The 13721-nt window shown below is 40.2% G+C and overlaps 1 protein-coding gene across 5 annotated transcripts in view; it reads right to left on the reverse strand.

Annotated features, from left to right (window-relative positions):
- RBMS2 (RNA binding motif single stranded interacting protein 2) overlaps positions 1-13721 on the reverse strand; it is a 62682-nt gene that overhangs the window by 8140 nt on the left and 40821 nt on the right. For all 5 annotated transcript variants that reach the window (XM_033866459.2, XM_073788495.1, XM_004332703.4 and 2 more), the window contains 7 exons: positions 11296-11354; positions 10336-10427; positions 9105-9262; positions 4992-5071; positions 4749-4858; positions 4239-4285; positions 3606-3699 (listed from right to left, as the gene is read on the reverse strand). In XM_033866459.2, the coding sequence (XP_033722350.1) occupies positions 3606-3699; positions 4239-4285; positions 4749-4858; positions 4992-5071; positions 9105-9262; positions 10336-10427; positions 11296-11354 (640 nt within the window). The remainder of the gene's footprint in view (positions 1-3605; positions 3700-4238; positions 4286-4748; positions 4859-4991; positions 5072-9104; positions 9263-10335; positions 10428-11295; positions 11355-13721) is intronic.

The following is a 13721-nucleotide window of genomic DNA, read 5'->3' on the forward strand; positions in this document are numbered from 1 at the left end:
ATATGTCCACACAAAACTGTGCACAATAGTTCAGAGCAGCATTATTCATAATAGCCAAAAGGTGGAAACAACTCAAACGGCCATCAACTGATAACTGGATAACAAAATGTGGCATATCCGTAAAATGGAATGTGATTCAGTCATAAAAAAGAATGAAGTACTGATACATGCTACACATGAATAAACTTTGAAAACATGCTAAGTGAAAGAAGCCAGACACAAAAGACATAGACTGTATGCTTCCATTTATATGCAATGTTCAGAACAGGCACATCTATAGACGTAGAAAGTATATTGGTCATTGCCACGGGCTAGGGGTAAGGGCAAATGGGGAATAAATACTAATGGGTACACAGTTTCTTTCTGAGGTGATGAAAGTGTTCTGGAATTAGATAATGGGGACAGTTGCATAATTCTATAAATATACTAAAAAACACTGACTTGTACACTTTAAGAGGATGAATTTTATCGTCTGTAAATTATATCTGAATTTTAAAATTAAAAAAAGCAACGAGAAGCTAGAAATGCATCTTGATAGACAAGTAGGTTTATTCCACAAATATAAGGATTGTTCAAGATCAGAAGCTCTACAAACATAAGTCAAAATTGAAGGAAAAAAGACATAGTGTAATATTAGATGCTGAAAAGACATTTTAGAAAATTCAGCAGCCATTTACTTTTTAAAAAAATCACAAAGTAGGGAATTCCCTGGCGGTCCAGTGGTTATGACTCAGCGCTTTCACTGCCGCGGCCCGGGTTCAATCCCTGATTGGGGAGCTAAGATCACACAAGCCCCGAGGTGCGACCAGAAAATAAATTTTAAAAAATACCACAGGGCTTCCCTGGTGGTGCAGTGGTTGAGAGTCCGCCTGCCGATGCAGGGGACACGGGTTCGTGCCCCAGTCCGGGAATATCCCACATGCTGCGGAGCGGCTGGGCCCGTGAGCCATGGCCACTGAACCTGTGTGTCCAGAGCCTGTGCTCCGCAATGGGAGAAGCCACAACAGTGAGAGGCCCGTGTACCGTAAAAAAAAAAAAAAAAAAAAAAACCACAAAGTAAAATAGAGACTAGAAAGAAACTACTTACATATATTAAAAGCTATTACCAAAAACTATCTGCAAACCTTAACCCAAACAGAGAAATATTAAAACCATTGCAATTATAGTAACCTATTAGGTAGTGGGGTCAAATAAATACAATTGGATAAGAACACAGTTGGCATAAAATTGAAAAGGAGGAGAGAACTATTATTTTGCATCAATGATATAACTGTATACCTAGAAAACCTAAGAGATTTAAGTAAAAAAAAAAAAACTAGTAGTAATAAGAGGATTTGGTAAGTGAGCAGTATACAAGATAGATGAACATAAATTAGTAACTTCTCAGTGTATCAATAAGCATCTAGAAATGCTTATAAAAATTACAGAACACTTAGAAGTATATTTAACAAGAAAAACATAAGACCTACATAAATAAAACTAAGATCTTATTGAAGGACATAAAACTTTGAGAACATAAAAAGAAATACCATATTTTAGGTGAAAAGACTTAGTACTTTTTAAGAAGTCAATCCTCTTTAATATATAGATCTAATGTAATTCCAATTAAAATTCTCCCTCACAGATTTTTAAAAATTAGATAAAATGATCATAAACTTATACAGAAGAATAAATGCCAAAACATAGCAAAGAAAAGTATGAAAGAGTGGAGAAGGTTTTGTCTTATCAAATATTAGAACATACTATGAAAGCCACTGTAATCAAATCAATACATTATTGAAATAGGAAGAGACACAATGATCACTGGAAGAGAATAAAGGATACAGAAAAAGATTCCAGTGTTTACTATATGACAAAGGTGGCATTTCAATTCAGTGGGAAAAGGATGGATTATTTAATAATTTGGTGCTAGGATAACTGGTGAACATTTTGAAGGAAATACAATAGAACCCCTATCTTATGTCATATACAAAAATAAATTCCTGGTTATTATACATTTAAATGTAAAACAATGAAATACATCTTGGGGACCATATGTACAATATAGGGACTGGAAAGACCTTTTAAATTAAGACAAGAAATGCAAAAGCTGTAAGTAAAAAAGCAGACATATTTAACTATACACAAATTTTAAAACTTTTGTATGGCAAAAACTAGTGATTCCCAAAGTATGGTCCCCAGATCAGCAGCAGAAGCAGGAGCAGCATCTGGGAACTTGTTAGAAATACAAATTCTTGCCTCTCACCCTAGACTTGCTGAATCAGAAATTCTTGCTGTGGTGCCCAGTAACCTAGGTTTAATAAGTGATTCTGATGCACAGCTGAAGTTTGAGGACCATAAAGTCAACGGAAAACAATTAAATTTGGAAAAAAAAACTTGTAACAAAGATAACATTCAGAAGATCAGTACTTATAATATTGACAGTTTTTTTTTTTTTTTTTGGCTGCCCCGTGTGGCTTGTGGGATCTTAGTTCCCCGACCAGGGATCAAACCCATGCCCCCTGCTTTGGGAGCACAGAATCTTAACCACTGGACCACCAGGGAAGTCCCAATAATACTGATAGTTTTTATAAGTTGATGGGAAAAGAACAAATAGTCAAACAGGAAAAAGGACCAAGTATATGAAGAGCAAATAAAAATATGACCAAAAAAATGCTTGAACTCAGCTGCAGTCAGGGAAGTGCAAATTAAAGTAACAATGTACTTTACATCTATCAGGATAGAAAAAAATTTTAAAAGGGCAATGTCACCTCTGGCTGGAGGGAAATGGGTACTCTCATATGTTGCCAGTGGAATGTGAATTGGCACAGTCTCTGTGGAAAGCAATCTGGTAACATCTATAAAACTGAAAGTCCGTGTATTATTCAACCTAACAACCTCACCCCTCAGACTCTAGCCCCCAGAAACAAAAGCACTCATATGTGAGGATATAGGCAAAAGGATGTTTACTAGAGCATTATTTGCACCAGATAAAAACTGAAATCCAAAGAATGCCTTTCACTGGGGTATAGTGGAAGAATTCTGGTATATGTGCAGCATAAAATATGTTACTATTAAAAAGGAAATAATTAGAACAGAGCTGCATAAGAACTACCTGGAGGGCTTGTTAAAACTCAGATTGGTAGGACCCGTCCCCAGAGTTCCTGTGAATCTGGGGTGGAGTCCAAGAATTTGTGTTTCTAAAAATCCCCAGGTAGTGCTGATATTGCTGGTCCAGGGACCACACTTTGAGAATCACTGGTTTAAATGAGAAGAGTAAAGTGTAAAAATATATATTTAATATGGAAAATTTTTGTAACATAAACAATGACTTCCAAAACCCTATACTTATGTGTATATGCAGATAACAAAAAATATGGAAACTAGTAGGAAATTAACATGGGTTTGCTTGTGGAGTGGTGGAGAGTAAAAGGATGCTTCTACAACAGTCTATATACATGTAGTGTGATCACATGTTATGCTTTTATGTAAAACTATTTGTGTATAGTATGTATAAAGGAAAAAACAAAAGAACAACAAGTAGTTCCCAGCCTAAAACACAATGGTAGGGGAAACCACCACACCCTTTTCTGGGCATGAACGTACCTGATATGAAGACAACATACCTGATATGAAGACACAGGAGATGGAAGATACGGGGACAGTGCAGACTGAGCAAGCATCCTGTTGGGGGTGATGTTATAAGGAGCTGGGTAAAACCTGTAGGAAGGGACCTCATCAGTAAGGAGTCACAGGAAACTACAAGGCAAGGGCCCCCACTGATAGACACAGCCATTTCCCACTAACTACTCTTTTTTTTTAAATAAGTTTATTTAATTTTTGGCTGCGTTGGGTCTTTGTTGCTGTGTGCGGGCTCTAGTTGCTGTGAGCAGGGGCTACTCTTCGTTGCGGTGTGTGGGCTTCTCATTGTGGTGGCTTCTCTTTGTTGTGGAGCATGGGTCTGGTCGTGTGGGCTTCAGTAGTTGTGGCACGCAGACTCAGCAGTTGTGGCTCGTGGGCGGTAGAGGGCAGGCTCAGTAGTTGTGGCACATGGGCTTAGTTGCTCCGCAGCATATGGGATCTTCCCGGACCAGGGATCGAACCTGTGTCCCCTGCATTGGCAGGCGGATTCTTAACCACTGTGCCACCAGGGAAGTCCCACCACTGACTACTCTTTAAATATCAAGATGAAACATCCGAGTGCCTGGACACAGGCCTCTGTCATTTTCAGGTGGCCTGTTTACAGAAAACACCCTTACCCATTCTGAAGAGCTGTGGTGGGGTCATAGGTCAAGGCCATACCACCCTATAAAGAAAGAACACAGCACGCACATTGTGAGCCCTTAGTGAGAACAGGAACAAGCCCAGAATTTCAAGGCTGAGGACGTATTTGGTTCAACTGATTAAAAATGAAGTCTGAACTAATCCCACTACAACTGTTCCAGGGTTTTTCTGGTTGTGCAGGATGCAAAATTCCATTCAAGATCCACACTGAAGAGCATGTTAAGCAGCCAGCATCTCTGTTACATACTGTAGCTCTCAAGTTTACCACAGAAATCAGGCCATGGAAATTTCCATTCCACTTTTCTCTTTTTTTTTTTTTTTTTGGCCGCTTTGCTTGGCATGCAGGATCTTAGTTCCCCAACCAGGGATAGAACCTGTGCCCCCTGCAGTGGAAGCACGGAGTCCCAACCGCCGGACCGCCAGGGAAGCCCCATCCATTACATTTTAATGTCCTTAGTATTCCTGTCTCCTAGAGGGCCTCTTACCATGTCTCCATTCCTTGGCCAGGCCCGTCCATTTTGCATAAATTTTCCTTGGTTCTGTCGTTTCTTTGGACCCCCATCAGCAAATTTGCAAAGCAAGGGATCAGATGGGGCTGCCAAGAGAGAAAGCAGACAGGCAGCTGAGTCCCACCTCACTTAGTCCACTCACTCATGCAAAAATCCTCCAGAATCTTCACAGGAAGTCATAACCTGTGGCCCTCTCAGCCTGATTCCCAGATGCCTCACCTGGTACTCCAGGGGGTGTCTTAATATATTTTCCATTAAAGTGGGTGATGATGGCTTCACACTTCTCTGTGGACTCCATCCTAAGGAGCACAAGAGGAGTTAGGGTCTACCTTCTCCAGGATCTGTACTCTCCTTATACTCGAAGAGAAAACTCTAAGTTCCCAGCCCCACAAATGCTCCAAAAGTTGTCGCTACAGAAATACAGAGTTTCCTCCACACAAAGTCAAGGTATCTTAAAGAGGCAACCCCAGCTTCTAATGAAGGTTTTCTCAACTGGCTCCTATAGGGGTCCTGAAAGGAATAATGGAGGTCTTCAAACCATGAATATTCCAAAGAAGACACTGATAGATGGACCTAGTGTTGTGTCTGGGTCCCTAAATAAGAATACAATGCTGTTACCATTATTTTTTATTACAAAATTCCTAATGGAAATTGTTCCCTCACTTTTTTTTTTTTTTTTGCCACGCTGTGCAGCTTGTGGAATATTACTTCCCCAACCAGGGACTGAACCCAGACCACAGCAGTGAAAGTGCCGAGTCCTAACCACTGGACCACCAGGGGTTCCCCTCTTCCCTCACTTTGATAAAACTGTACAAGCTAAGAATTTGCCAATATTTATTTTTTGCTTCTGGTTATAATTATCAAGGTCTAAATAGCTACTGATAACATCATTAAGATTTCATGAGTCGGGGCAGGGAGGGATAAATTAGGAGTTTGGGGTAAGCAGATACAAACTAATATATATAATACAGATAAACAACAATGTCCTACTGTATAGCACAGGGAACTATATTAAATATCCTGTGACAAATCATAATGGAAAAGAACGTGAAAAAGAATATATATGTATATGTATACATATATTATCTATATATACATATAAACACATATGTATACATATATATGAAAAAGGATACATATATAAATCACTTTGCTGTATACCAGAAACTAACACAATATTGTAATTCAACTATACTTCAACTTTTTTTGAAAAATGGGAGAAAAAAAAGATTTCATGAGTCTGTGGGAGGAAAGAGTATTAAGACAGGGTTTATGGTCCAGAGTGATAGAAAAAACAATGTTAGGAACTACTGAGTTAAAGTGTCTTGTTGGGGAAAGAGGACTGAGTAAAAATCAGAAAATCTAGATTCCAGCACCCGTTCACCGCTCAAAGTCTCTGTGAGTTAGAAAATGCACAAAAACCCTTCTGACTCATTCCTCATTTCTGCTTCAAATCTCCATCTACCTTATTACACAGGGCTGTATAGATCAAATGAGATAATGCATATAAATGTGTTTTAAAATGATAAAGATCTATATAATACAGGGTACAGTATCTTCCCCTCTTTCCATATTTAAAGTAAGTCTCAGTATATTTTCTATGCCAATAACCACTAAAGATATGAACCATTCCTATGAAGGCAGTTACTAAAAAAGGCCTCAAATGGAAACTTTTAGAGAAAATAACCTTAGGTGTCCTAGAGCAAAAAGTGTTGAGTTGGGTTACTCCTACTCCTTAGTCTTTCAAAAGGGTGAGCAGGCATGGAGGGTTTTAAGAGAATCACTTTCAGGACCTCAGCTTCCTCATAAACTCTTTCCTAAAACTGATGTGCCTGAGGGAGAGCCTGTGATCACTAATGATCAAGGCTGAAGTCCCCTCTTACAACCACTCTTCTCAATATACTTCGAACTCATCCCAAAGCTCAACACAAGGCATGGAGGACTAAGTTACAAATCTTTTTGTTAAGTCAGATGTTTCCAATTCTTCCTTCCCACAAGCTAGAGGACTCAACAAGTTGTCAACTGACACATAAAAAAGTCATTTTGGATGATAGATCACCCTGGTCTTGGCATATAATTCAGAAGGAATTCAAAGAATTCCTATTTTAGCAAAACTCTTTCCATTCCCATTTACTTATTTATGTGAACAAGGTTCCTCACCATGAAAACAAAACACAGGAACAGAGCTGGTACTAAACTCTGTCTTGTTACAGCAATAAACAATATTCACTGATGGCTACATGATCTAATTATATAAATCTAAAAGGAGCATTTCCAATAAAATTTACTTTATATGAAACAATTTTGTATCAACATTTTAATATATTTATGTTGTTTGGGGCAACTGTGAACTAATTATAAAGATAATTTTCTTATGGATTAATGCATATAGACTCAGGGCCACAGGAAAAAAATTTATATACATATTTTCATTGCAGAGAAGTATAACAATGATTCATACAAAGACTTTCAACTATAAAAAAGTATTTTACACTAGAATACAATTCTGTAGGGAAATACAATGGAAATACAAGATCAAGAAGAAAAACAGAACACTATAAGAATGGTGTAAGAGTTATGACTTTAAAAAAAATGCCCTAGGAATTTTTAAAATGATTTTGTGTATTAAATTGCTATGACATTTAGATCTCATTTAGATACATTTTTAAATGATATGACAGTTTTATTTAAAATGTCAATATTTATAAATTGCTGGAAATTATACTTTGCAAGAATCTAAATGTATGAAGAAAATCTGTAGGTATTAATGTAGAAACATGCAAGAGATTTCATAGTTTTTTAAGTTTTCAAAGCCATATTTCCCACACTGGGCTTTGAGGCACCCTGGGCCATTGTGATGAGCTCACAGAGGCACAACAAGGGATATTTTAACTTTCTGAAGAAAATACAGCAATACCTATTGGATATCTACTGTAAAGAAGACTAACTCTAAACAGTTCATCATTTCAACATTAGATCACCCTACAATCCTTTAGATAACATATTTTTGCAAAGCTGGTTTTTCAGTGGTTGCTATGACAAAAGCAAGTACCATAAGAAAACTAATGTGTAACAGGAAATGAGGGTGTAAGTGTCCAATCTGATTCCAAGGTTTGAGAAGTTGTGTAGTGTCCAACAGGTACACATTCACTAGAAAGTATAGTTATTTAAGAATGAAATAAAAATATTTTCTCTTTCAATGTATTTTTCAAATAACTACAAAGTTGTTAAGATATTTATTAAACACTTTTTGAATTGTCTAGACCATTTAATTACTTAATAAAGCAAATTGTTAAGTATTTCTTTTGTCTAGGGCTAAAAAATTATCGAGACAACTAAGGTGCCATGAACTGGAGCTTTTGCTTTAAGAGTATGGAGCAAAAAAGTTTGATGATCACAAACTTTAGAAACTCCCCTTTAGTTATACTTGGGATTGCCAGCAGGTGGTGCCACCAAGATTGAGTTGGCTATAGGGAAAAGGTCCTATTCCTTGTTCTCAAGGTCTAAAACACTCTAGAGTGAAGGAATGTTCTTGGACCAGAGAAGATATTATAAAAGAAAAAGGGACTTTTAGATCACTTACTCCAATACTTTTCAAACTTTTTAGAAAGGCAACAGAATCTCCTTTCAAGCAAAATCTTAAATAAAAGCAGAACCATTTCCTAAGTCGGCGAGAAGAGGCTGAAGCCCTACAATAGTGACCCTAAGCTCAGAAGAAGGTGCCCTGAAAAACTCTGCCGCTCTAGGGAACACCTGAAGAAAATCACTCATCTAAATCTCTACTTCATAGAGTAAACCAAGGCTCATAAAGATCTGATATCGCATGGGCAGTTAGTCGCAGAGCTGGTTCTAGAATCTACGACTCTCAACAGATCTGAAAAGGTACCAAATCTTCCATTTCATCCTGCTGATCCTGAAGCCAGAAGGATAAGGGCTCTGCTCCTGTGAGACCTTTGGGCAAATCACTTCATATTGGGAATTTTGGTTTCCTTTTCTATAAAATGGAGAATTAATATTTATTTCGCAGATTAAATAATAGAATGATAAATACTCAGTAAACTATAAGAAGGTATGGAATTATTTTATTCTGGTTAGGTCTGAATCAAAGAAACAAAGGCTAGAATAGCAGAAAGTAATGGGGAAAGGATAAAGATTTGGGAGAAAATAGGTTTGTGAGTATTGTGACCTAAAATTAAATGAACTTTTGATTTACTGTCAAGTACTTTCGACTAATCGTTTGGTCCTGGGGGGAGCAGGGCACAGACTTTCTGGTGACCTTCTAAGTGACATTCCTTATTAACCTCATCATTTCCCATTCTTGGCATCCCTCACCTTGCAAAGCCAACCCCTCTGCTGGTCCCACTGGTGTCTCGAAGGATTCTAGTGGAAATAACCTGGCCAAAGGGCTTCAGCATTCCCTCCAGTTCTTGCTCATCCATTGACAGCGGGAGGTTTGAGATGTATAAATTTGTGGGGTCCTGCTCCTGTTGCTATGGAAATAGAAGTGAAAAAATGAACTTCATATCTCTTAACCCTCTCCCACCCTCAGTGGGCAGCCACAAAATGACATCTCAGAAAAGAGAGAGCAGGGAGGCATGCACATAAACAAAGAGGATCTTAATGATTTGTAACACCTGGTCCCACTATCATGGGTCTTGGGTTATAAACTGAGTCCGGGCCAAAAAAAACCCACAGATTTAATATTTCTAGTACTGTACAAGCCCACAATACAAGCCATCAATGAAGTTTTTGGCTGTCTCTTTAAGAACTAGGCAGAGCAGCGCTCTTCTCTCCTATCCAACAGCCCAACAGCCTGTCCCAGAGGCTGGATTCTCTTGGACTGCCTTTGCTTCCCGGGCTGCATTGTTCTGGGTAATCCCCCCACTCCGCTCTTCCAGCCACAGCAGACTCCTCTTAGTAGGAATGCCTGTACACTCCCTGATGGAGGGAAAGCAGGAGGAGAAGAGAAGGGAAAAGGGAAGCCAATGTGCTGAGGGTTGCACTAAGAGCCAGATGTATAGCTCACTGGGTCACCACGGAGCCCTGAAAGTTCTAGTCTCACAGGAAGTCTAAAGTCACTCTAATGTCAGAGGACTTTCCTCAAGAAGAGGTGGGAGAGGGTCTCCCTGGTGGCGCAGTGGTTAAGAATCCGCCTGCCAATGCAGGGGACACGGGTTCGAGCCTTGGTCGGGGAAGATCCCACATGCCGCAGAGCAATGAAGCCCGTGCGCCACAACTACTGAACCTGTGCTCTAGGGCCCGGAAGCCACAACTACTGAAGCCCGCGCGCCTACAGCCCATGCTCCTCAACAAGAGAAGCCACTGAAATGAGTAGCTCATGCACCGCAACAAACAGTAGCCCCCGCTCAACACAACTAGAGAAAGCCCGCGCAGCAACGAAGAGCCAATGCAGCCATAACTAAATAACTAACTAACTAACTAAATAAATTAAAAAGCACTGCAGATAGCCCTTGCCCATCAACCGCATGGCTCTTAAACCTCTGGAAGCCTTTGGTGCTAACTACAACCCCTCAGAGGAACAGACACGGGGTAGTACCCTTACCTTTGCCATCTGTGCTTGCACACCACTGGCTTTCAGTGCTGTTACAGCTTTCTGTGCTGCTGAAGGACTGTCAAAGTCCACAAAGCCATAGCCTGGAACAGGGAAACAGCATCACTGGGAGGTGGGGGGTGTGAGGGAGGTAGGAGGCCCAGGCTTTTCAGGAAACAGAGGAGGAGTTACGATCCACGCAATAGAAGTGGTAGGGAGGAAGAGAAATGAAGAGGTTTCAGGTGGTTATCCACGTGCTCCTCAAACCCTGTGAGATTTGGGCTACTTTATAGCTAAGAATGCCAAGGGCAATGAGGTCTTTATGGTATCCTTGCCTTCCTCCCTCTCCCCTAAGAAATCCTAGGTTTCAAGAATTAGGCTCCTCTAATAATTCACAGCCCCCTCTATTTCCAAAAGAACCCCCTTCTCTTTTCTAGGCACACCCGCAGAAATGCTAGGCATGTAGGAAATACAGCCTCTCCACAGCAGATCATCAGCCACCTGCTGGAAGAAGCCCCTCCTCACCCCAATGTACAGCCCTTTCCCCTCCTTCCACTCTTCCATCCCCACCTAGAATTGCTCAAAACCCCAACAAACCCAACCCACCTCCACAAACAAAAAGCATTTACAGTGCTTTGCTAAGTAGAAATAAACTCACCTATGAATGAATATCTACCATCCAATCCAGGGAAACATGACAGCCAAAGTAGGCCCAGGGGACTCAAAGGCACTCTGTGCAGGCTTCTAGCCTTGAGTCCCCAAAACAGCATTTTCAGCTCTAGCTATCTGGTCACAAATAATCTAAATACCTACTAGTCTTTTAAGCCTGAAAACCCTGAAGACTCCTCCCTGGCACTGGAAACCAGGGACTTGCAGCAATAAAGGGCAAAGGCAAGGGATGGCCTCACTTACAGCTGTTCTCCACCACCAAGAGCAGCTGTTCTCCACCACCAAGAACAGCTGTTCTCTTACCTTTGCATTTGTTTGTGGTCTTGTCCAGTATGGCCTTAGTGGAGACAATCTTGCCATATCTAAGGGAGAAGAAAATGCAAAGTGATAATCTGGGGACAGGGATTTAGACTAGGACAGAGATTGAAACATCTAGATGAATCCATGCCCTGTCTTCACTCCCACTAGGAAAACTGTCCCTACTCAAACCTTAGAACAAAGAAGAAATGAATTTAAAACGTCACACTTATCATATAAACCTATTCCCCAAAGGTACCTACAAGAAATACGGTAACTGCAGTCCCTACACTATCAACACATTTCTCTCTTCTTCCCCAAATAAGACTCAGATACTAGTTAGAAAAAGACTACTGTCTTTTTTTGGGAAAGAAGCTTGGTGGTGTCCACATAGCAGTGTGTAAGGCCAGAGCTCTGGCTAGAATTCCTTGAGGACTAAAAATAATCCTTGATGTTATTTATTTTCCTTTGAAGAAACACCATTCCTCCCATGAAAAACTGTTTCTCTTCTCTGACACCCACTCTTCACCCTTCTACTGGCCCCCTGAGTGAAGGTCAACTTGAGCCAAACTGCTTTTGTTCAAATCCTGGTTCTGCCACTTTATAGCTATGTGTGATCTTGGACAAGTCATTTAACCTTTCTGTGCCTCAGTCTCACCATCTGTAAAATGGAGATAGGATTGTTGGAAATATGAAATGAGTGCATGAATATGAAGTATTAATGTCTACCAAATGGTAAACACCTGAACACTCTTAACTGCTATTATTATTATTATTATATGTTATATTATATTATTATTATATTCATGGGACCTCAACATTTAACCAAATGGCTCTTTCCTGCTTTAATCTCTAAGACTTCTATTTCTTTTCTTTTTTTTTTGGCTGCACCTCACAGCTTATGAGATTTTAGTTCCCCAAACAGGGATCAAACCCAGGGCCCCAGCAGTGAAAGCACCGAGTCCTGACCACTGGACTGCCAAGGAATTCCCTGATTTCTATTTCTTATTGTCAAGATTTCAGTGTATTAGGGAGGAGAGTGGGCATAAAAGCAAATGCAACAGCTGTGTTAAGAAAATTATCCAAAACTTGACGATAAGGCAAAATGAGGATTGCACATTCTTTCAATGTCATTCTGGAACACTGTCTACAAGGCCCATTCAAAGTATATTCTGTTATCTAGGGGGATGTTTCTTTGTTTCAGTTACTATTTATTACTGATGAGGGCCCAGATTTTGTGACGATACATATTAATTTGTAGATTTTTATCTAGTAGAAATACAAATAATTTCTGTCCATTAGAAAAGATGATCCCAAAGGTTACTGTTTTATAGTCCTATAGGGTATGAACCAGTTTTCTCTGTAACCTAGTAATCTTATTCCAACATTCTTTCTTCAGTCCCTCAAATACTCTTTGAACCCATTTTACCATCCTGCTAGTTCGCTCACTAATGAGTAAAATAAATATCTGGCATGCGTTCATCTGTATCTGCAGCAGAGTTATGTTTCTCAACCTTCTGAAAATTATACTTTGGCAGCAGATTCATGTGGAGTTCCCCAAACTTGAGCAGTGGAGTATCTATCACAGGTCAGGGATTATATTAGAAGTGTTCTACTATAAAGAAGTCTCTACATTCCACCCAGGAGGGTGAAAATATTAGAGAGACAGAACAGAAATCACTAACAAAGTCAGAAGTATAAAATTTAACTGAAAACAGTTGGCAGGGACTGAATTTGAGACGAATACCTGAAACAAGCATTTTTTTCTACTTTTCCTCTCACCCCATCCCTAAAGAACATATGATGATTGATGTATTTGTTTCGCTCCTTGGCAGCCTCTCACTGACTGTTGTAGAGGAGCTCTGTGACCCACTGGATCAGACAGAATAAGCCAAGCGATGCCCTGGAGGCCAGAATGGATGTGGCGAACCTAACCCTTCAGGGCTACATACTTGGATTCTTTCCCAAATTTAGGAAAGGAAGGGATGCAAGAGACTGTAAGCCAGAGGACACACACGCTGCTATCCCTAACGAGGCCCCAGGGTGGAGCTTGCTGTGGTCTGAGCAGCCTGAGACTTTGAGTCAGAATTTCCACTTCAGCTGGCAACAGCTGGATCGTGCAGCTTCCTCCTCCGAAGGAGCCCCTCCAAGAGAACCAGGAGTTCCAGTTCCAGACTCCACGCCTCTCCTTCCTGCCCACCAGGGCTTAGGATCCAGCAACATTTACTTCCCGTACAACCTAGAGAGATAACTGGGACAAAGGCAGGAAGTCCTATGCATGGGAAACACCCTTCACAGAAAGGTGTCCCTCCCAGCTCACACACCCATGAGGATTCCACCCACCAGTTCTTCACAGCTTCCCTTTCATCATAACTCATCTAGCACCTATTCTTTCCCTTCCTCATTCCTACTTCTCTATGGTCCCCTACTGG

Source organism: Tursiops truncatus, chromosome 11 (genome assembly GCF_011762595.2).
Source record: "Tursiops truncatus isolate mTurTru1 chromosome 11, mTurTru1.mat.Y, whole genome shotgun sequence".
NCBI classification, from domain to species: domain Eukaryota; kingdom Metazoa; phylum Chordata; class Mammalia; order Artiodactyla; family Delphinidae; genus Tursiops; species Tursiops truncatus.